This window comes from Echeneis naucrates, chromosome 15, assembly GCF_900963305.1.
Source record: "Echeneis naucrates chromosome 15, fEcheNa1.1, whole genome shotgun sequence".
Classification (NCBI taxonomy): Eukaryota; Metazoa; Chordata; class Actinopteri; order Carangiformes; family Echeneidae; genus Echeneis; species Echeneis naucrates.
The window spans coordinates 9411630-9434842 of NC_042525.1; the positions used below are offsets into that span (position 1 = coordinate 9411630).

Here is a 23213-nt window from a genome sequence, read left to right on the forward strand (position 1 = left end):
GTTTGATCTTTCTCTCTCTCTCACACACACGCACACACACATGGTCAGGAGAAGTAAAAAGGATCGAGGAAAAGGGCAGATAGAAGGAGAAAACGAAAAGAAGTGAGGAGATTGATAATGAAAGAACAAAGTTGCCTGTGATAGTTCCCTCAAGATTGAAGTTTATTAAGAAGTACATTTTACAAGTACATGTGCTAACATGAAAAAGTCACACAAAGACACAAGACACAAAGATGAACCATCATAGACAAACCTGTTCCGAACTCCAGTTGTGTTGTGATCTGCATGACTGAGTTGTACTTTTTTCAGAGGCAACCAATCAGAACAGAGCTTGACAACATTTTCTGAACTGTGCCTTCACATACATTTGCTGCATGAGCAAAGGTGTGCCTCCTTTAATTTTGTTGAATTATCATTTAGTTCCATTTTAATTTCAGGCTAAAACATCTAATTGAAAGGAAATAGTAAAGTGTATTCCTCTGGTGTTTGCGTGGAGCATGTTTGATGCCATGAAATGATCTTTACCTCATGACTGTCATGGTAGAAATAATTTCAGTGACCTTTACCGGACAACACAAGATGTTCTGTCCAATGTCACGTATGTGTGTGTGGACATGTGTAAGTCAGGGTACAGGAGGAATAATGTGGATTGGTCACAGTACTTTCCACCCTTTACTGGTCTGTACAAATGCCAGAGCTTCGCAAACAAAAGGCTTTCTAAGTTCTAGGCACAGGTGAATGTGAGATATGAATCAGGACTGTAATATTTAGCATCTTTTTTTTATTTATTTATTTATTTTTTAACCGATAGTAAGCTAACTGAAGAGCAACTTGGACATAGGCATCTGGGCTAATTTTTTGCTTTTTGATTAATTCTTTCCCATAATCATGGAAATTATGGACATTCATATCCAGATCCCCCACCAACCTGCGCAGATTAGAATAAATCCTGTTATTGTTTGAAAGCATTTATTGTGTCAATATGTTTGATTGAACAGAAAGCACATCAAACTCAGACCTTTGAAGTTTGTCGGCAGAGGAAGCGAGTAGCTTGTGAATCTCTGGAGTACATTTCCAGCGCAGCCTGCGCGGTGCAGGCAACTCGCTCACACTTGCTGCTCTGACCAGTTTTGATGGGCTGCCAATCCTGATAACAAAGGAAAATATAATCAAATTTAGCATATGCCAACAAATATCACTCATGCACACTTTGATTTTCTACGCTGTCAGTTGCATGTCATTTCTTACATGTATTTGAGAAGATACTCTGTGCACTGCACAAGGACGATTCCCTCAAATGCTGAGTGTTCACACACGACTCTACAGCAGCCATCAGCTCCTACAACAAACTGACGCAGTCACGCTATCTTCAGTTGAATTGAACCAAACAAATATATAAGATTCAGTTCATCTGAACATCCGGTTTAATTATTACTCCTTATCCATGTTTCATTTATATTTTACAACCCATGGCGAAGAAATTATTTAGAGAAAGCCTACAACTCTCCATGTAGCGGACGGTAATCATATATTTCTTTCATTTAAACTGAATTCTTTATCAAAACAACTCCATCAAAATTCATGCTAATGACATTTCTCAAGCAAAGGGTTTGTAATCCAGTGGGAACATCCCCTCTCCATCAACTTTTATTTAACTGTTCCATCTTAATTTGGCATGGGTTTGGCTTGGTATGTCAATTGGCACTGTGAGAGATGAAGCTGAAATGTGCCACTAGTTATGCCTGATGTGTTTCACAGCGAGCCGGTTGTATAGCAGCTCCCATTAAGTAATTTTATCTCAAATAAAACAAACTAACTTGACTCGAGATCACTCACCTGCATGGGCTTGTCATACCAGCGGTTGCCCCCATTCTTGGCCACTCCTCCCCCATGCAGCATCAACATGGCACGTGCTGTGTCACTTAGCTCAGCACCACTGGCGCCATCCAGACAAACCAAGCACAAACAACGCTCAATCATATCCAAAGAGTCCCTATTTGTAGACTCTGATTACAAAAGAAAAGCCCATTTGTTAGTATAAACAGCACTAAGGTCCATTTGACTTTTTATTGGAAAGTCTAGAGCCTTTACACAAAATGTACCTCTCATTAGCACACTGCGAGACTCTGCCCACTCCGTCCGTCCATCCGAAGTAAGAAGACCTATAGCAGGGAGCCGCTCTTCTTCACTGTCAGCCATCTTGACGATCTTCTCCAGCTGAGTTAGCAGATCTCTTTCATTCAGTCGGCGGAAGTTAATCACCACATCCAGCACAAAAAACTGGATAGAGGGAAAATGTAAGTATACAGCTATTTGACCTGTGTACTCTGATTAATGTTTACAAAAGTTGGTTTGTGTGATAGTGACATTGTTTTATCTGCAAATTACATTTGGCAAACCTGAAGAATTCTTTCAAATCTGCCTAATTATCTAACATTTCTTTTTTCAAACCTCAACAGACTTGATTGCAGCCATGATGACACTTACACACAATACTTCAAATATCATGAATTGGTGAGTATTGGTTGTTTTTGTTTTTTTTTTTAATCACTAACAAAGCTGACTCATCATCTCTCAGTGGTTGTGGTTGCACCTTTCGCTGTTTTAATACTTTAACACTTTTGACTCTTCTCATATAGGTGACAGAACCTCTGTGAGATTCAGAGCTGTAGGTTACAGCATAATGTGTAAAGGGTATAGATAATTAACTGAACGGAGTGTGCTGTGCTGTTAATTGCGCATTGGGAGATAAGTTAGCCTTGTGTCTCCAGAGCCTGTTTACTTTACCATCAAGCACAAGGTAGTGATGACCGAGATGTTCTGCAGTAACAGGGACACAGGGTTACTGCCTACTTCTTGTTGTGAAACCGCCACTGTGAACATTGGTATCTTGTCTTTGTATTTTGGGTTTGCTCTGTGTCTGTTTGGGTTGTTTGATTGATTTCATGACTTGTTTTTAATTTTGCCTGACCTGGTTTTTACAAGCCACACTGATGTGCTCTGGTTCTGGTCCTCAGGGTGTTCTGGGTAATGACCCAATCTGTCAGTGTGAGGCAAGGATGCGTTCAGATTTCTGTAATCGATCAAAGCCGGTTGCTGTCTGAGTAATTTTTACAATATATGGCAACTATTGTGTCTGCATCAGAGAAGGGCGGTCAAGGCACAGTGCTGAAAAGATAACTTCAACAACTAGATGACATTATATTTGTCTGTCCAATCTTACTGTTCTACACTGTGAGGAATTTCTCACAGCTCATTGGTCTTGATTGTTCAGAGGGAAGACCATCGCAGGACTGGAGTTGACGGGCAGAGCTAGTCTGTTGTTCAGGTACATGTCATTCAGCCAGTAGTCATACACCTACAGCAGAAAACAGAGGGGTTATTTTGAAAGCTTTGCTCATTTCATTATTATGTGATTCTTTAGCAGAACATTGTATTTACCCAGTTGGCTTTGTTCTCCCTTTCAAAATAACAAAGCAAATTATTTTCAATACCCACCCAGATTTACGTTTTAAAAAGATAACCATATTTACTGGCTATGATCATATCATTATAATCAATGTCTTCGCGAGGAAATTTCTATATTAAGTCCAAAATAAAATACAGCTGTAAATGATTTCAGTTTATGCCTTAATAAATCAGTTTCATAAACAGTGTAGTTCACATAATATTCATTTAATTATGTACATGAATAACATAGCATAACACTGAAAGACGCTGCTGTGAAACTAAAGGTCATAAAGTTCAGAAGAACGTTTAGGAAAATATAGTCATACTTACATCGGCTTTAGCTTCCTTTTTGGTCAAATCTCCTCGTCCTCTTCAGATTGGAGGTCCAACGTACTGCATGTAAGGGACTTCTTTAAAAGCTGGTGTGCTTCAAAATACTGATCTAAAAATTTAATGTGTCAGACATCACTTAAATTTCAAATTAACCACATAAAGAACAAAGTTGCATACAACCAAACAGAGGTAAATTGATTTTATGTGATTTTAAGTATTATCAAATATGTGCATATGGTGATATTTGCTTACAATAGCCATTTCTTATTAGAATACTTACCGCATGATTTAATAACTCTCACATCAAACATTTGCCACTCAGGTCCTGGCTCCTCCAAGTTTTTGACGGCCCGCTCCTCTCTTTCATCACTTTTGTATTGTGGTATACTTCCTTCAAGAAACTGTCCACTAACATCTCTGAGGTCCTGTTTTCCTGTCACTTCAAAGTCAGTAAACTTTGTGCAGTAATCACTAATTTCTTTCAGTTGTTTATCTACATCTACATGGGTCCTTCATCTTAAGGTGGAGCTGGACACAGTCCAGTCTTTCTATTCATTGTTATCTAAAAAGAAATATTTGGATATATGTTCGTAATTTTAGTTTAATAAAATATCATGTAACCATTTTGTATCAAATCCAACAAGTAACTTTATGCTAATAGTATTTATGCTGCATATTAGATTATTAGTATACATGTACTGTAATCCATCTTCTTCAAATATATGATGAATCTCTTTAATCCATGGAGAATAATGTGAAATGGGGAAAACATAGAGATAGGTGAACTATGAAAGACTGGAGTGTTGTGGGCTGCACCTAACAATTATTTTTTAAATAATTAATCTAACAACTACTTTTATATTATTTGATCAATGTAACATTATTTACACCCACCAAACGTGACAGGCCAAATAACTCCACTCCGTCACTATAATTTTCACTCACATAATGAAAACTAACTGCAATCATGGAATTGAAATTATTTGGGCACCTAAAAACTCTTAACACCCCCCCCTTAACCCACTTTAAAAGTCAGTCAGCCAAATCAAGTTTAAAACAGCATTTAATCTTACCTTACTCAGACTGATGACCGGAGGACAAACAAAAACTGACAGACCTGTGGGACCTAGTCAGGACCACAAATCACAAACAATTACACTTCAAGAAATCCACACTATCCCTGTAAATATCTACAGTAAAATGAAACATGAACACAGCAGTAACAGCATTATGGCCTTAGGGCCTCTGCTATTGGAGGGGAAAGTTGTTTACAACATAAATTTGATTGACAGGAGACGCTGCCTGCGCGTAGTAGGAGCGCAGTTTGACGGACCTTTAAATTAGCATTGGCACAGAGGGCACAAAGCGTCCGATTGACGGGACACGATTGATAAAATTGAACCCCTGATTGTTGTTGGGCACGTCTTCGGCTTTAAAATGAGGCCAAGCTTGTGGTTTTATTCGGTGTTATCGAAGAATGTTCGTATTTCACGGAGACAGAAAACAATGTCCGACTTTTTTTTGTTTTTGATGAGCAGGCTTGTTGAAAACTTTACTGGGAAATAAACTCCATTTTCGCAGTTTGGTGTTGTTTCTATGACACTAAACGATTTTTGGAGGCGAAAGAAACGGAGGAAAGATGGCGCACACGTTTACGTTCCCTTTGTTGTCGACGTGATGCCGCTTGTTGGCTTGGAGCCGTCTTCTGCTAGCCGAGACATTTTCAGTAACTGTGATAAAACCGCAGCACCTAGAAACCTATTTTTTGTGCATGTAGCTGAAAGTGTGTTGAAAACGTCTGCGTTTAAAGCTTCATTACACCTTGCCTACTTTTGTTGTACGAAGGACGCGTTTCATGTGTTTACTAGTTTGGGACGCCGGTGCGTCAACCGATTTGGTTTCCCCCAAATTCCTGTTCCCCTTTACGCTGATTTACTGCTGAGTCGTGCGTAGTTGCTAAGTTACCGTGCGTACTTAAGGAAGAAACACAAATAGAAACACAGCTGGGTGTACGGAAAGCGAAATGGAAAAAGCCAATGTGTAGGTTACTGGTATGTTATTTATTATATAAAAAAATACATTTGTTCGGCCATTCTTTGTCAATCTTTGTGTAAATAGATGCCAGCTAGCATATCTGTGCGAGAGTAGCCTACGTTAAGTAAACCTCACTGCCGGATCACTTACACTAGTTAGTCGCTTCGAAATGGACTGCTAGCTAACTGGTTAGCATGCTCGACTGACGGACTGATGACATTATTTTTGACCTATAACGTTACTATTGCTTACCGTTCATTTGGAAACGGGCAGAGCGCCTGGGAATGACATATTTCTGCTCCTCGCAAACACCCACCGGATAGTGTCCATATGTTTCATAATTCACGAACTCGTTGAACACAAGTTTACCATTTTAAGAACATACACTCACATGACAGACGCTCATCCTGGCCTCCCGAATGTATCAACTTTGCGCCGTTTGGGAAACTGGGTTGGGAATTAGTTTATGCCCTGGGTTAGTTCAAGTAAGTGCATGATTTATACGAAAGTCAATGATCCATTCACTGAACACTTCAAATATTTTTTTCCCTGAAAGCCTACACATGATCTGTTATCTCTTGCACGACATGCCCATAAAATAGGCTATAGGTCTACATAATTATCATTCGTGGTTAGGTCTGTGTGTAAACCCCCCCCCCCCAACAACAAATGGTTTGGCCACCGATCCTTCGCTAAGCCCCGCCCCCCTTGCTTACTATTGCTATGCTAGCCTGTTGTCTGAAGTTCGGTAGGAAAATGTCCAGTCAGCATCAGTCCAGTGATCAGAAAGGAGAAGAAAGAAGAATAAGAAAATAAAAGGTTGAGAAATTTTCTATACAAATGTTTTTTAAAAAGATTGTGACGGTGGATTTGGGATAAGAAACGTAGAGCAAGGTAAGAGGTAAGAGCAAGGTAAGCTAATGCGTTACGTTAGCTTGTAACGTAAGCTAACTGGACAGCTCTAATGCTAATGTCCATTAGTCTAGCTTGTATTAAAGCCCGACACAAAACGCTATTTTACATAATCTCGCTTTACTGGTCTAGTCTGTGGACGCGTCCTGTCTCCGGTCTGGTCTCGGTCCGTTCCTGGAGGGGTGCCGTCACCCGTCTGGTCTGGTTCGGCCTAGGTCCTGGGGGGGGCGCCGTATCTGCATTAGCCCAGTCCAATACTCGCAACCAATTAACTCCGTAGACATGTTCCGGTGCCCGCACCGGGAATGGACCTTTACATACATATTACATACATATTTAACATTACAGTAAATCATACACTCATTACATTTACACCATGTATATATATTAACATTGTCATCACTTAACCCCGGGGTTACATTACATACATACATTACATTGTACATTTACATCACCTAGCCAGGAATCGAACCCCTCCCACCTAGGTGCGGGACGGCAGCATTACCGCTGCGCCACAGCGCTGCTCGAGCTGCAGCACACATTTCCGCTACTTCACCATTTCACATTTACGTCACCTGACCTAACCGTGATGACGTACCACCCAGAGTGGGCTGCGATTGGTTCCAGCATCCCACGTGACCTATTCTTCTTAGCTCCGAGTCCACGCCTGTTGACTTGTTTATCATTTTTATTTAGTAAATAAATACCATGCTTTGTTGCTGAATTTTTCTTGTGTATGTGCTACAGTTTAACTGGTTGATCGATCAATGATAATTATGTAGACCTATAGCCTAATGTCATCAATCCGTCAGTCGAGCATGCTAACCAGTTAGCTAACCAGTTAGCTAGCAGTCCATTTCGAAGCGACTAACTAGTGTAAGTGATCCGGCAGTGAGGTTTACTTAACGTAGGCTACTCTCGCACAGATATGCTAGCTGGCATCTATTTACACAAAGATTGACAAAGAATGGCCGAACAAATGTATTTTTTATATAATAAATAACATACCAGTAACCTACACATTGGCTTTTTCCATTTCGCTTTCCGTACACCCAGCTGTGTTTCTATTTGTGTTTCTTCCTTAAGTACGCACGGTAACTTAGCAACTACGCACGACTCAGCAGTAAATCAGCGTAAAGGGGAACAGGAACCTGGGGGGAACCAAATCGGTTGACGCACCGGCGTCCCAAACAACAGGGAGACTGCATTAAGTTAACTCAATAATCGTCCTTCTTAGGACAGGATTAAAATCCCAAAGCAAGGCAGGTAACTAATTCCTCCCCACCTCCCCAAAAGAAAAAAATATCATCCAGATTTTAAAGTTAACTTTAGATAACTAGTTAATTTAAGAGGTTTAGCAATCACCGAGTTAAGCTAACGTTAATGCTAATGTGTTGTACGTCAGCTAGCCTGACTTGCCTTAATTACAAAATCCGAGCCGTATCCGGCGCGCATCCCCGAAACGGATGAGACTGTAAGGCGGATCCGCCCCGGAGTCAGGTGCTATCTGGGTTACCTCTTCTGTCTCTTGCGGCGTCCGTCATCGTACGTGCATTCCCACTCTCTTGACTTGGACCCGTTTTATTCCCGTCGTCCACAGCAGCTTCATTGTCTCATATCCCGTCATTCAGGTGACGTGCTGGTCCCGGACAGCACTCACGGACTGGGGAGGGGGGATTCACCTGCAGCTCGCAGGGCAGGCTTCATCGGCGCCCCTCCGGTTCCCGGACGCTCCCAGCTGTCTCCATTCACCTGTAACGCTGCGAGCTAAGTCATCATTTCACACCAACCGGACTGCTTTTTGTCGGCCGTGGAAGGAATACACACTGCAGCTACATGACTCCCATGGGTGTCCCCCTCCCCCTCCCCTATCCGCCGGCTGTGACGCACGGTCCTGCTGCTCTCCAACAGATCGTTTATGCTAATTAAACAAAGCAACAGATTCCCCAGTGCGCACTGCTGTCCATTCGGCTGCTCAGAGGCAGAGCTGGCGACGCCTGCTTCACCTCATCCTGTACTTCACCTTCAAAACTCCACAAGACAGTTAGCAGCTGATTTTCAATCTTAAGATTCGTTTTTTTTTTTTTTTTTTTTCCTTTACTTCACACATTTAACTTCACGTAGACTCAGTATCATGAGAGAGCCAACAGTTAAAATATTCCCCTGTGGCACGGCAACAACACAACAAACAAACAAACAAATCAGCATCACCTGTCCGCGGACAGCTCCACGTGGACTAATAGTACTAATGAGGTGGGAACGTCCTCCACTTTCCCGCCACTCACTTGGTTTCTAATGGCAACACGATCTGATCCGAGGCGAGTTTAGGTTCAAGATGCGCATCAGCGCACCGCTGAAGAGTAAAAGAAGAGAAATCACTGAAACTGATCCCGCGATGTCACACAGAGCTCTGACATCTGCTTTTCAACCGGGTAGCAGAGCCACATGGTGGGTGGTATATCAGCTGAAAGCCACCACCGTCTACATTTTAATGAGGGATTTACTTTCAGCATCCACTTCCTGATGCTTCTCTTTGAAAATGTGTTAATTTGCACAAAATGTTGCAATTCACTTGCAATTTTGTTTCATTTTTCTTATATTTTGAAGAAGAAGAAATCAACAAGAAACAGCAAGAAAATGAACCAAAACTAAATATAAAGGCATGCTGAATGGCTATTATTAAAGTTAAATCTGGATAATCACTCCTACTTTCATAATTTAACGAAATTTCAAGGAGCCACATTTGCTTCCAGGGTTTTTTTTTCCACTTCCAAGCTGAATGAGACAAATGAAGTGGGGGTTGAAGATAGAGGGACGCCGACCTCTACCGTCGAGGCAAAGCACCAGCAGCTCTCACATTAGTTTACTGTATTCTGTGAAAAGCAATCTACTAATGGGAATACATAACTAGATTTATAGTACAAAACAACCTCTTTGGATAGTTTACACATTGGAGTCGGATTCCTCTCTGCGTCGTTTCAAGATATTGAGAGCAGCTATAAATACAATTCAAATAGGGCCTGGAAATAATTTAAATGCACTCACTTTATGGGAAATATTTTATCCTTTCCATCACAACTTTTAATTTTTTGCTTTAGTTTGATCGAGTTTTTCTTCATAATAAATTTCACTTGGCTAATGACTCTAAGGGGCTTATTAGGAGGCAGATTGCTGATTTGATCTGAGACATGCAGCAGAGCAGGATTGACATCTAGTGGAGAAACTGAATTGGTGAAGGATCCCATGAAATCTCCAGATTTCCTCTGATTATTTTATTCGATATCAGAAAACTGAATAAGAGCTGCTGGTTCGTCGCATTAATTGAGTACATATACATGGAGTTTATCTGGAGATTTGAGAATGCAGGTTTTCATTTCCACTCACGTTGATTTTTAGGGTTCGGGTTCAGAGATGAGCACTGTTCTGTCGTGACTTTAAATTGGCAGTAGATGAATACTCCATTGTTCATAACTGTTGGTGTCTACATGTCAGCCCAGTGTGACTTGCCTTCACCCAATGTCAGCTAGGAGTAGCTCCAGCGCACGTATGGCCCTGTAGGGATAACCGTTATGGATAATCAATGGGTGGATGTTCCCCTGATTTTTCCTGTGTCCTCCTTCATCCAGTAGATGTCCCCATATCCCTGCACAATCCCACTGAATGAAAGCTCTGGGTTCACAATGGACGCTTCAAAGTTTTTTTGTATACTTGTCTTAGTGTAAGAGTGTCAGTCACGTTGCCACTTCACTGTTCGTTCATTCATTCATCTTCTTCCGCCTATCTGTTTTCGGGTCATGGGGGGTGCTGGAGCCAATCCCAGCTCACATTGGGTGTGGGCGTGGTACACCCTGGACAGGTCACCAGCCCATCGCAGGGCCAACACACAGAGACAGACAGAGACCAACAACCACTCACACTCAGACCTACGCACAATTTACAGTCACTAATTAACCCAAACATGATGTCTTTGGACAGTGGGAGGAAACCGGACTACCTGGAGGAAACCAATGAAGGCACAGAGAACATGCAAACTCCACACAGAAGGGCCCCAGACCTGGGAACTGAACCTGCAACCTCCTTTTGTGGGGCAACAACGCTAACCACTATACTGTTGTGTTGCCCACTAAGTCAAGTCTATACCACAAAATAAAGACGAGCCACTGAAACGTTAAAAAGTAATCAAAATAGTAGAGTAATAGTACACGTAACCCTAAGAAATTTATATTGTCTTTCCACTTTGATGTATGCTTTTGGAAACAAAACACAAGTAAGTCCATGCAAGAAATATTGGGAATCAAACCGGAAAGCAGCTCAAAATTTTTCTGTGTTATTTTTAGACTGATGGTTACGTCACACAGTGAGAGAACAGCTTTGATAATCACATTTATTTCCCTCAGTGAACATACTGTAACTGGGAAGCTTAGGCATGAAGGCTGGAGCTCTGTGTTGGGCTCTGGTTCACCCAAGAGACTCCTGAGTTTGATCTTTCTCTCTCTCTCTCACACACACACACACACATGCTTACCGTAACACAGGTATGGTTACATTTGTACAAACACAAACATTCAGTGTTTGTACATTTCAAGCTGAGTGACCTTTGCTCAGTTACTTTGCTGCTCAGGCCTTTATCTGGGGAGAGCAATCCATTTTTAGATGAGTTTTAGTTGAGTCTTAGGAGGGTGGAATCAGTGCTGCCCTCATAACTGAATTTGGCCGTGTTAGGGGATCAACATTTTTTTGCTGTTTTCCCAGTGATTCAGCTCTGATCTGATTTGAAACTAGCTCAGGAGATTCAAGATCACCATGTAATCTTGAGTGGTTGCCAAAGTATTAATTTCTAGCGGCCACACAAAATCCTAATCCTGCTGCAGCCAAATGCACAGAGCCTTAACGCCAGAAATAACCCTGAGGCACTTGAATGATTAAGTTATTTTTCAGTATAATTATTTCTGTAAATAAATGGACTCTGTAAAATAACACATTATCTCCTGAAATAAAGGGACAGAGAGAGTTTGAAAAACAAATTCCTTCCTACTAAAGTTCTATCTGTTATAATCAGTGGTGGAATTATGCTGAAATATGTGCAGCATCTCCACAAATGCTCTATATTAAATCAAAAATAAACATACTGGGTTATAAATCAGTACAAGTAAACAAATATCAGCAGTGCAAAGTAAAAGTTTTCAGAAAAGTGAAAAGAAGAAGAGAGGGAAGAAAGGGAGTTTAGGTTTGTGTGCAAGTGAAGTGTGCAATAAAAAAAAAAAAAAGAAAAAAATAATGGCGGTCAGGAGAAGTAAAAAGGATCGAGGAAAAGGGCAGATAGAAGGAGAAAACGAAAGAAATTAGGAGATTGATAATGAAAGAACAAAGTTGCCTGTGATAGTTCCCTCAAGATGGAAGTTTATTAAGAAGTACATTTTTAGCTGTGCTAACATGAAAAAGTCACACAAAGACACAAAGATGAACCATCATAGACAAACCTATTCCGAACTCCAGTTGTGTTGTGATCTGCATGACTGAGTCGTACTTTTTCAGAGGCAACCAATCAGAACAGAGCTGGACAAGATTTTCTGAACTGTGCCTTCACATACCTTTGCTGCATGAGCAAAGGTGCGCCTCCTTTAATTTTGTTGAATTATCATTTAGTTCCATTTTAATTTCAGCTAAAACATCTAATTGAAAGGAAACAGTAAAGTGTATTCCTCTGGTGCTTGCGTGGAGCATGTTTGATGCCATGAAATGATCTTTACCTCATGACTGTCATGGTAGAAATAATTTCAGTGACCTTTACCGGACAACACAAGATGTTCTGTCCAATGTCACGTGTGTGTGTGTGTGTGTGGACGTGTAAGTCAGGGTACAGGAGGAATAATGTGGATTGGTCACAGTACTTTCCACCCTTTATTGGTCAAAGTGAGCTGTTTAATAAATTAAAGCAGTGGTGCATGGCTCCACTGCAATCCAGATTACACAGTCACACTAATGCTATAAAAATAGTTTTTCTTTAAAAGAGATACGTTTTTTCTTTTATTTATCTTTTATGTTATTGGTTTGGTTCGTATTTGATTGTTAGCTTAAAATTCATGCGCTAACTGTCACAAATCCACTTCTGACATGTGAGTCACATGGTATGCCAATGGTGTGATTTCACAGGTTTGATGAATTGATTGGAAGAGCAGTAGTGTGTGTGTGTGTGTGTGGTTATGTAATCAGCGGCAGAGCTGACAGTCAAGATAAGTGGTAGAATGAAGGAGAGTGTTCTCAACCTGAGGCAGCAGACTGACATTTTACTTAGTTTTAGTGCTCAGCTGGGCCTGAGGTAGATCACAAAGTGTTGACATCATCATCATCACCAAAGACAAAAATGTGGGAGGTGACGCTGACAAAAGGATTGCAGGCTGAAGAAATTGGGCATGGCTGCATCATATTTTCCCTCATGTATGGCTTTGCAGTTTGTTCAGTAATAATTGAATCACAGTTTGTGGTGTTGCAAACGTTAATAGATTGTTTTGTGTTTAGCATCATATTTTGTGGTACCATTGGCACTTTTCAGACATTTTTCAGTTTGATAATGCGTGCATGTTCTTGTTTATCTTGTTTATCATGTCATTGTTCTTTCCCCTCATCTCTATATTATTATTCACAACTGCCCTCAGTGGCCAGCAGTTGGCACATTGGCACAAGTGAACTGCGCTTTATTTTATTTAATTTAATTCTTATCATTCAAGACAGAGAACACAACTGCTTGCTGCTAGGCTGAAAGTATCAGCTCATACACAAATCACGTGAGCTGTAGCTTGTTGTTGACTGAGGGAACAGCCAGTGTCACCAGTGTCATCCTTTGTTACAGCCATTGTCCTCGGCTCCTAATTTGTAGATTTTTCCCTCATTGCTCAGAGAACTGCTGATTTGTTTTTGTGTCTGGGACAGTTCTTTCTCTATGCTACTCTCCTTCTCCTGCACTTGTGCTCATGTTGCTGTGTAATCTTCTCAAAAGCCCATATGGAAACTTCATTGGTTGACCAGATGTAATCCTCAGTGAACTCTAAGTACCTGAATATGTTTGATAGTAAAAGAGGAAAAGCTGATGAAGGGGGAGGGGGGAAATCAAACCGTGGTCTTTTGCCAGACATTTGGATTCCAAGTAGTATAACATAATCCAGCCTCTGACGTAAATCTGTGGCCGCTGTGGTTTAATAATTAATCTGTGATCATCGTCTATGACGGCGAATCTTTATTAGATACTAATATAGTCTGTGACCAGAGAAAAAAGTGCTGCTTTTTTGATTATTTGCTCTGTCATTGATCATCTGCTGCTGTGATCTATGAAGAAACTGTAGAAATAATTTGTAGCAACAGCATTGGCAGAAGTCAAAACATATGCTTCTTTTCTTGAACAAAGAAGAACAGTATAATTGTATAGTAAAAGATAAAGCAAAAGATAAAAAGATAAATACACAACTTGAAATGTAAATTTCATTTTTCTATTTGAAAATTGTGCAAAACTCAGCTGATCCTGGTCTGCAGCGGTTTAGGAAGATTCAGAGTAGCTCCTCCCAGCAGATGACGACTCCATATGTCCATCAGCATCTGGGGACATTGATTTTCACGTCGCAGAGTTTCTGGTCGAAGTTCATATCGATTATGAATAAAGTAATCTGTCCAGGAGTCGTGCATGTAAGATTAAATTAATCCTTATTTCCAGTAGATTTCATGACATCTGAAAAGTCTAATCCATAGTGTTTTTTCCTGCAGATTATTGAATTAGCTAGAATAAATAAGAATGATGCTGATGACGCAGTGGCTGGGTTTGCCCACTGGACATGTGCCATTACCACATAATTATGCAACAACACCATCACTCACAGGCTGTTGTCAATTAATCTTCTTAGAAACACACAGTGTTGGCTTCTACTGTATTCTGCAATCTCAGGGTGTTATCTTCAACATGCTGGTTTAACGTCCATTTGAATGCACTTTCACGTGTCCTGGTAGTAATGGTCTGATGCGTAACTTCATTATATCCATAATGATGGAGGCCCCATTTTTAGGAAAATATATTTATAATTGCAGATGCTTAAATGGGTAGATAGATGGATAGTACATATCCTTTGATATCTTTTTGTATACTACCAAATAGTCTAATATTTTGTAATAATAAACGTAATCTGCTAGTAATAAATAACTAAAGATATGAAAAATGTTGTGAAATAACAAAGTACATCATGATGTGGAAAAGAAGTATAAATTAAAAATAGAAATACCTTCTTTCTGACAGCACTCACACTATCATTGTGCATATTCTCAAGTATCTTTATGGGTTACATATGCAAAATTAAGTTCCCACTGAGATTATAACAATGCGTAATATGAAAGAAAAGAAGAACAGAGTCTAGACAATTATAATCGTTTATTCGGTAGCCGTGAATTGCAGGGTCTCTGCATTTTGTCAATATTGCAGGTTAATTTGCAAACTTGCTTGCAAATGTGCAAACTGACAAATTAATATGTTCAAGTCATGACAATAAAGATCCACAAAAACCAATAAGTCTACAAAATCTGTCTTCAGTGAAACAAAATTTACAGTAAAGGATCGTTGGGCATGAGTAGGCTGGTTTGTGTGTTTGACTGATTTATAATATGATGTTAGAAATCGAATGACTGCAACATTATACAGACATTGAATATGTGTAAATATCCCAAAAATCTAACCATGTGTAATGTGTTAATTACATTTTTCATCTTAGCGACATTAAACCCACAACAGTAGATGATTTGGTTTTTGAAACCTACTGTATGAATATTGATTATATGATAACCAGTATGTTACTTTGTATTGTTTAACGCTGTGGTCAGACAACACATTTAAAACAAATGTTGAAGTAATTCCGATTTTTTTTTCCACTGAGTTTTGTGCATAAGCAAATTGTACACAGAAATAATCATCGAATGAAATTCCCAAACTCTAATACATTAATAATTAACCAAACTGTGCCAAGGTCTAAACTTTGACAGCCAATTCTTATCTAAACTAGTCATCATTTTTGCAGAATGGAGCTGAGTAAACACCAGTAGTTAAATCTGACTTCTCTGTTTTGGATACAATTTAAAGATCAAACATTGTTTATGCAAATCGTTCCACGGCCACCAACTAATCTCTGACTTTGTTGTGGGGGCTGTGCATTGAAGAATGGTCTTCTTTTCTGCTGTCGGCATAACAGAGCCTGCCAAGTCATCAGTGCCATGTGCACACTTTCACATTTCACCAACAGGCGTGATGACTGTCCCCAGGCTCAGGTCACAAATGTCACTCTGTGGTACTAGTTCTAGTTAACCAAGTTTGAGGGTTTTTGGCTGATTTCATCTCTTTATGTCTTTCATTCTGACTTCCTCGTCTAACAGACGGAAAAGACAGACTTCATTAGATTTAAAAAAAATGTTTAAATAACTGTTCACTGAGGGGACTTTTGGCCTGGAGACAGACGACAGGATAATTGACAAGCTCAGGTGACACTCAAAAGAAAAGTGCTGCTACATAGATTAGGGTAAATAGCTAATATTCTTTAAAACACTAAATAGTTGTGCTTTAATATGCTTCATTTGGTTTGAAGGTCCATATTAATTTCGTTCCAGGATTTGTGTTTTCAATCTGCCCACACAACTGACATCAGTTTACAGTAAGCATTACTTAAAAGCGGATTCATTACCTACTTAATTCCAATACATTTGACAGTGACCTGAGAAATCATAACTTTGTTACGCTTTGTCACATTCTTAACGACACACAACTGCAGAAACATGACACACTAAATCCAGGACAGATGTGTGCGAGCCACAACAGATGTACCTACACACAAACAAAAAAACGTCTAACTACCTGCGAGAAACCACCAGGACAGTACATGTGTGCAATTATTGCATGCTCAGTTTATTTGGACTTGTTCTCAATTTGAGGCACATCAATCTTTTCCCCGGTGAGGAACTGCCAGATGCCTCCTCTGTAGTTCTCGTTACCCAAAGCGTATAGGAAGACATTGATAGTTGGGGAGGTCTTGGCCAGGATAGGAGCCATCTGCAGAGACAGGTGCAAGCACAAGTTTGTTGGACCATCACGGAGCGTCACAGATTAATCATTAATAATAAACTCAGGATTAATATGTTTGAGCCATAGTGTGATTAAATGTGGTATTTGTATTCATTCTAATTCAGGGCTCTCACCATCCTGAGCTTAGGGGAGACCAGATTGGCGTTCTCCACAGCAGCATAGAAAGCCAGGATGCCATAGGGGCCCCAACAGAGGAGCATAGTCTTAAGAGGAGTGTTGGGGTTGAACTGCAGAGGCAGAATGAGACGGATAAACATGGAAAGGGATTGAGATTGGATGAAAGGCAGTGATGGAGAAAGAGATGGGGGGAGGAGAGAGGATCAGAACAAGAATGATTAGTCACCGATCAACCATAAGGAGTGAAGGAGACAAAAATGCCTTGTGTTTTTTTTCCATTGGGGGCAAGTCACACGCCTGGGATAAAGTCTGGGAGTAAAACTGTCTGTGCTGGGGCCATTCAGACTCAGCCAGAAGGCAAGCGCTTGTAATCCAGGGTTCAGCATCAGAGCAAACACCGAGAATGGACTGAAATGGATTCCACCGGCTGATGCCGTCATCTGAGGAACATACTCTGCTTCACTTTTTTCCAACTCTCCACTGAGGCAGCTGAATCTGATGTTTACTTTGAATGAAGCTTCCTATTGAAAGACTTCGAATCAAATTGAAGTAATCGCATGCATACTTTTTAACACATTCACTAACATATTATTACATGTGGACATATTTGGCAATGTGTGACTATATTTGATCATTACATAATTGTAATGTTGTGGTAGCAAGCTTTCGGAGTTTCTCCTTTGTGTTTGAAAAGAAAGTACCTTCTGCCAACTCAGATGACTGTGAGTAATGGGATTATGCAACAGAGTGAAAGTGAAGCAACCTGATTCTGGCCCTGAGGACCTCTGCTATTGAACTTGCTTTCACAGATACTTTGTTCTTTCGCCACACCACCAGTCACTGTCCACAATGCCAACAACTGAAGCACCCAGTCTTCCCCCTGAGAGAATGACCTATATATGTCACCGTCTGCACCCCCATGCATTCTTCTTTGCTGCCCTGAATGAGGGCCGCGTGACGATGTTGTGCTTACGCTATGAAGTGATTAAATAATTCCTAATTCCTCCGCATCAGGCGTGTAAACAAAATTTGGTTTGGATTCATTGAAGTAGAACTGTGACACTCTGCCTCTGTGTATATATATATATATATATATATATATATATATATATATATATATATATATGAAATCTCACTGTGCATATCTCTACTTTACATACAGTATATGCTGACTTCCTGATGAAGGCACCTACTTCCAATCCAGTCATGGGTCTTGGAAATTTCCTGCATACTTACCCTGGGGTTTCCCGTCTTCTTGAATTTCTGTGCAATGGACTGGTAGGAGGACATAACAACAAACACCTGGATGGCCATGTTGAAGATCGACATGGGGATCAAGTAGGACACATAGTTTCTGTAGAGGAAGACAGGTGATTAAAATCAGCATCAATTGTTGCTTATGGATGGTGCAGTCATTGAAAAAAAAAAAAGTTTTTATTGCTATCAACAGCGTGAAAAGTGGATGCGTGTCTACACCTGTCTCCCTTGCTGTAGTCCAGAGTGCAGCAGGTCCTGAGTGGCTCATAGTCATACTCTCCCCAGCCAATAAGGGGCATGGCGGACCAGAAGGCAGTGAAGAGCCAAACAAATACAGCCAAGGTGATGGCGCTGCTCCACTGCAGTTTTGTTCCTGACAAGAACAGGGTCAAATAATTCATGGACTGTTTTAAACATGCTCCAACAAAATATGAATACATGTGTTATCTCCATTTTTTTTTAAAGGCTATGCAACCTAAGTGCCCTGCAGCTCAGGTGTTCAATGGCTTCTGTCTTCCCTTGCATCCTGCGTAAGTATTTTAGGCAATCTTATCTATTGATTATCTCAGGTATGTGCTTTGTCTGGGTATCTGTTTCTGTTTAGTCAGTCAGTCATCAGAGAGCTCTGTGGCAACAGGCCGCTTGTTGAAAAGCTTGACTCTTGAGTATACCTGCAAGAAACTTAAAAACTTCTGAGTGTTTTTGAATGACATGCGGGTCAGAGGAGGGGAACCTCCTGGTTAGGGAGTGAGGCGGATGTTAACTTACTGGTGCAGTACTGGTGGTATCTGTCCCATGCGATGGCAGCCACAAAGTGGATGCTGGCCAGAGCTGTCATGAAGCCCTGGAAACCATGAGTCTGGCATCCTTCAGAGCCATATGGCCAGTACCTGGAGACAGGGGAGGTGTTTGTAGAGACTCAGCAGGGTGCACCCAAACATCCCTTAACTGGCACACACGCACACACACATATATGTATATATTACATAATTCAACCCATTTATATTTAAAATAATAACACTATAAATAAACCGTGAATGAGCACTGAGATCAGCATCGCTCATCTCATGAATGCAGCTTGAAAATATTCCTGCCACAGGATCAGCATTGTGTTCCCAGCCTCCCCCACCCAACTGACCCTCCTCCGCTCCATCCATCCCTGCACTGCCGATACAATCACCTGTAAATGATTGATGTGGAGGAGTCGGCGCCGATATTTGGCCACACGTGATGTGACCTTCACATCGATTACGAAAGAGGTGGCGGTTACATCATCACTCACCTCAGGAAGCTGGAGAAAGCGGCCACCGTTGCGTTCATGGAGATGCCAATATCGGCCATGGCCAAGCTGAAGACGAGGAAATTGCTGGGGGTCCTCAGCTCCCTCACTTTGAGGAAGGCGACGATTGTCACCGCGTTGAGTAAGAAGCCCAGCAGACCTTTGGCGGGACAGAAACAGACAGGTCAAACGGCAGGCGGCGGGCGACGCGTCGGCGGACGGAGATCGGCGCGCACATTTCAGTGATGATAGTAAACATCGCGGTCTTTGTTGACAGTCTATCAGTGGAGGTTATTAACAGTTTAAAGACAGCTACAGATCCGTCCCCTCCTACCACGGCAGGTCCGGTCACAGGTTACCACCTCACGCCTTTGGGCGCAGCCTTTGTAGTGTTTGGCTGAATTCCAGGGTCAAAAAGCAAAAACACTCACCCTCCACCAGCAGACAAGATCCCAGCGAGAACACATCAAACTCGGAGAAGCCCTCCGGTAAAGGGTAAGACGAGACCATCCTGAAGGCGATCCGACTCAACAAAGTGCAGCTCTCACAGACTTTTCACTCCTCCGTCCGCTCGTTTACGATGTGCCTCGGTGTGACTGTAGAGCCGAGCTCCCTTTTAAAGGCGCATTTCACGTGAAAAGCATGCACCTTATTATGTAAAGCCCCTCTCTCGCTGTGGCGCCCCAATCCGTGCAGGAATGTCTTAATGAACATAACCACACGGACCGCAACCCTTAATGCGTATTTGCCCACCGCAACAGTAAAGCCGTCAATTAGTTGCACAACAAGCCTTTGTGTCTGCGTCCGGCGAGGATGCAGCAGCTGCTGATGACAAACGAGCCAGACTGCACACACACACACACACACACACACACAAAACACAACACACATTGTGCAGCCCTGTGTCGCTTTAAGGAGACACAACAGGTGTGAGCGGAGCTGCAGACAAACACTCAGGAAAGGAGGAGACAATGAACCCCGAAGAGCCGCAAACAGGCTGTGCTGTTTAAAACACAGCCCAGATGAGTCTCTTATCAGCTGGGGAAAGATAAGGATGCATGTAGATTTCTGCAGTCTCTCCATGCACATTGGTTCTCTGCAGCTTCTCCACAGTTTGTTCTAGATAAATGAATCTGTTTTTCAAATCATCACGATAACTCTGCCCATTCACTGATTACACTACACAGGATCCATGTGAGTATTGTTTTTGTGGAGCTTTAATAACCCTTTGACCCATATGGCAGGACTAAAACTGGACATGCCAGCCTTTTGTTTTGTTGGCATGTTTTGTTTTTTTTTTTTTTTTTTTGCACTTGTTCGTATTTGTTGTTGTTGTTTTGTTTCCTGCAGATAATAAAACTTTTGACAGATACACTGACCTCAAGAGATTAAACCAACCCTGCATCTGCTGAAAATGATAAGGGGGGGCAAACAAATTTGTACTGCAGACACATCGTAGACTTTGGTTCATTCTGGGGTTTTACTCTGTGGTACTGGCAATATGTGGCATGCAATCACAGTCTGTGTCCCACAGTTTTGGCTGTGTAAATGACGTGAAATCCTGCCATCCTCCTCAGCCTTCAATGGATTTGTCATGTTTCAGTTGCGACATTTGTAGCTTTTCATGCTGTAGGGCTGGAGGGGGAAACAAGCCTGACATTGTGTGGCTGAGGTCTGTGTCAGTCTCAGGATTATAAGACCAAGAACCTTGTGAAATATAGAAAAATGTATAAAGAGCAAAATCATATGAAAATGCAAATGGTGGATATATATTTAGAATTTTGATCCCTTTAAATGTCTGTCTAATTACAAATGGCTAAATGTTTAGGAAACACTGGTAATAGAACCCATATAAGAGTATTTATATGGCTGCACAAAGAAAAATAACCTTTAAACTGTTTGTTACATCAGAAATTTCCTTCACTTTTCTTTTTGGCATTGAAACCCCCCCCCCCCAAAAAAAACAAAAAAAACAAAAACAAATCCCTATCCTATTAAAGAGTTCAGGAGTGCAGCTGTCATGTGTATTTGACATGCATATATATATACATGTATATGACAGCTGGGGGGGTATAGATAAAATTAAATTTAAAATAGATAACATTTTCTGCTGACAGCTGCAGTTATGCTGACATTTTCACACACTAAGAATGACATAGCACTTCATTTTACGCCCAGCCTTCTGGTTCATACAATATAAAAGGGAGGCTTTATTTAGTAAATAAGATTAAAGACTTTCAGAGCAATATGGAATGTTTAAGTTTTTCAGCGCGAGGGTTGATTGCTCAACACCTTTAGAGCCTCATTACTTGAGTGCGTGATTCTAAAACCATAAATACTGAAAGACCTGTCAATCAGAGTGACTTTAAAACACAACATTATAGTGTATAATAGGGCTGCGATATGTCTCAATATGTAAAATGGGAGGAGGAAGATTAACATATCAGAGTGGGCCACATAACACACTCAGACAAAGAGCGAGACCACGGTGAAGTCTTCACAGTGAAGAAATTAATTTAGTCTTATCAATATATAATCTCTTTCAAACTTCTAGTTGTGTGCTTAATCCTTTGACCTGGCTCTGCGGTCAAATGTGGCTCCTGGCTGCCAAGTTGTTCAAACACATTAAAGGCCTAAGTTTCGCCATCTCTTTAGACCACAGTCGGCACTCTGTGCAGTGGCAGCCAAGTGTAACGCTGAACTTCTGGTGTGAAGAAATACAAAGTGGAGCACAAAGGACAGGTGCCAAATAACAGATGTAGTATTTACTCATGTTGCAAAACAAAAAGCTTTACAATCAGAGGTATTTTTGACCGAGTGGGATTGTGTCCAAATTGGTCACAGGCATAAAATATAAAGGGCACCAAATCTCTGTCATTCACAATGATTGACATGCAATTCTTACTGTTAAAGTCCCTTTGATTCTAACTATTTATGTTGATTTCAAAAATACTAATTAGTTCCTGGTGCTGGACAGTCCATGTGTCCAATTTATGTGATCTGAGTGAAATGGGAACAGGAAGAACTGGAATGGTGAGTACAAAACTTAAGTATTTTCATTTTCTTTACTGCAAGGGAACAAAACTGCTTTAACACAGTGGATTTCAATAATTTAATACAATGATTTCTCCTGTCTGTGATTCAGGCCTCAGCAGCAAGGTACATTCATTTTTTTTGGGGGGGGATGAGGAAGTTCTTTGCTTTCTCTGGTCCTCCAAATGAAAGTAAAAAAGAGAGGAGTCAGTGAATGTTAAGCCAACATCTGTTGAGTGCGACGTCGGAGCCACAGGCCTGATGGAGGGGCCATCCGTGTGGTAAAACATTGTGCTTCCCACTAACAGATTAACAGTCATGGTAGGGCTCAAATGAACAAGCTACATTTGAGGGAAAGAGGGAAAAAAAAGTCCAAACATCACAGTGGATTATGACCATTTCGGAAGTGTTTTTCTGTGATAATAAATAGGGACGTCTCTGCTCAGCCTATCGGATTCCGGGATGCAATACGCATCCAAATGAAAAGAACGCCAGTCCTTTCACTAATCCTTGTATATCCTTTTTTATCTCGGGACCCATAGCAGTCTGATCACTATGGGACAGCGAAGCGGTGGGACAAAGCCATGCGGATGATATTCCTGTAAATGAGAGACAAACGCGAGCCTGATTGATTTCAGTGGGCGCAAACTGGGCGCATGTAGGCAAGCTGCGTATGCGTAAAAGTGGGCCAAA

The 23213-nt window shown here is 41.1% G+C and overlaps 2 protein-coding genes across 6 annotated transcripts; both read right to left on the reverse strand.

Annotated features, from left to right (window-relative positions):
- Window positions 1-172: 172 nt before the first annotated feature.
- LOC115055556 (choline O-acetyltransferase-like) lies at window positions 173-8620 on the reverse strand. Of its 5 annotated transcripts, none has more exons than XM_029521459.1 (9): window positions 8246-8620; window positions 4857-4909; window positions 3781-3892; window positions 3224-3358; window positions 2103-2280; window positions 1837-2006; window positions 1249-1349; window positions 1019-1147; window positions 173-928 (listed from the first exon to the last, which is right to left on the reverse strand). In XM_029521459.1, the coding sequence occupies exons 5-9, from the start codon at window positions 2197-2199 to the stop codon at window positions 790-792; spliced, it is 636 nt and encodes a 211-aa protein (XP_029377319.1). In that variant the 5' UTR covers window positions 2200-2280; window positions 3224-3358; window positions 3781-3892; window positions 4857-4909; window positions 8246-8620; the 3' UTR covers window positions 173-789. The 5 variants fall into 5 exon arrangements, with proteins under 5 accessions (XP_029377319.1, XP_029377318.1, XP_029377317.1 ...); XM_029521458.1 differs by having other exon boundaries at window positions 3781-4222; XM_029521457.1 differs by having other exon boundaries at window positions 4064-4909.
- Window positions 8621-16657: 8037 nt separating this feature from the next.
- rgra (retinal G protein coupled receptor a) lies at window positions 16658-20038 on the reverse strand. Its single transcript, XM_029521603.1, has 7 exons — window positions 19919-20038; window positions 19491-19647; window positions 18977-19098; window positions 18428-18581; window positions 18188-18305; window positions 16948-17061; window positions 16658-16801 (listed from the first exon to the last, which is right to left on the reverse strand). Exons 1-7 carry the CDS (start codon window positions 19995-19997, stop codon window positions 16658-16660), a joined length of 888 nt encoding a protein of 295 aa, XP_029377463.1. The 5' UTR covers window positions 19998-20038.
- Window positions 20039-23213: the final 3175 nt, after the last annotated feature.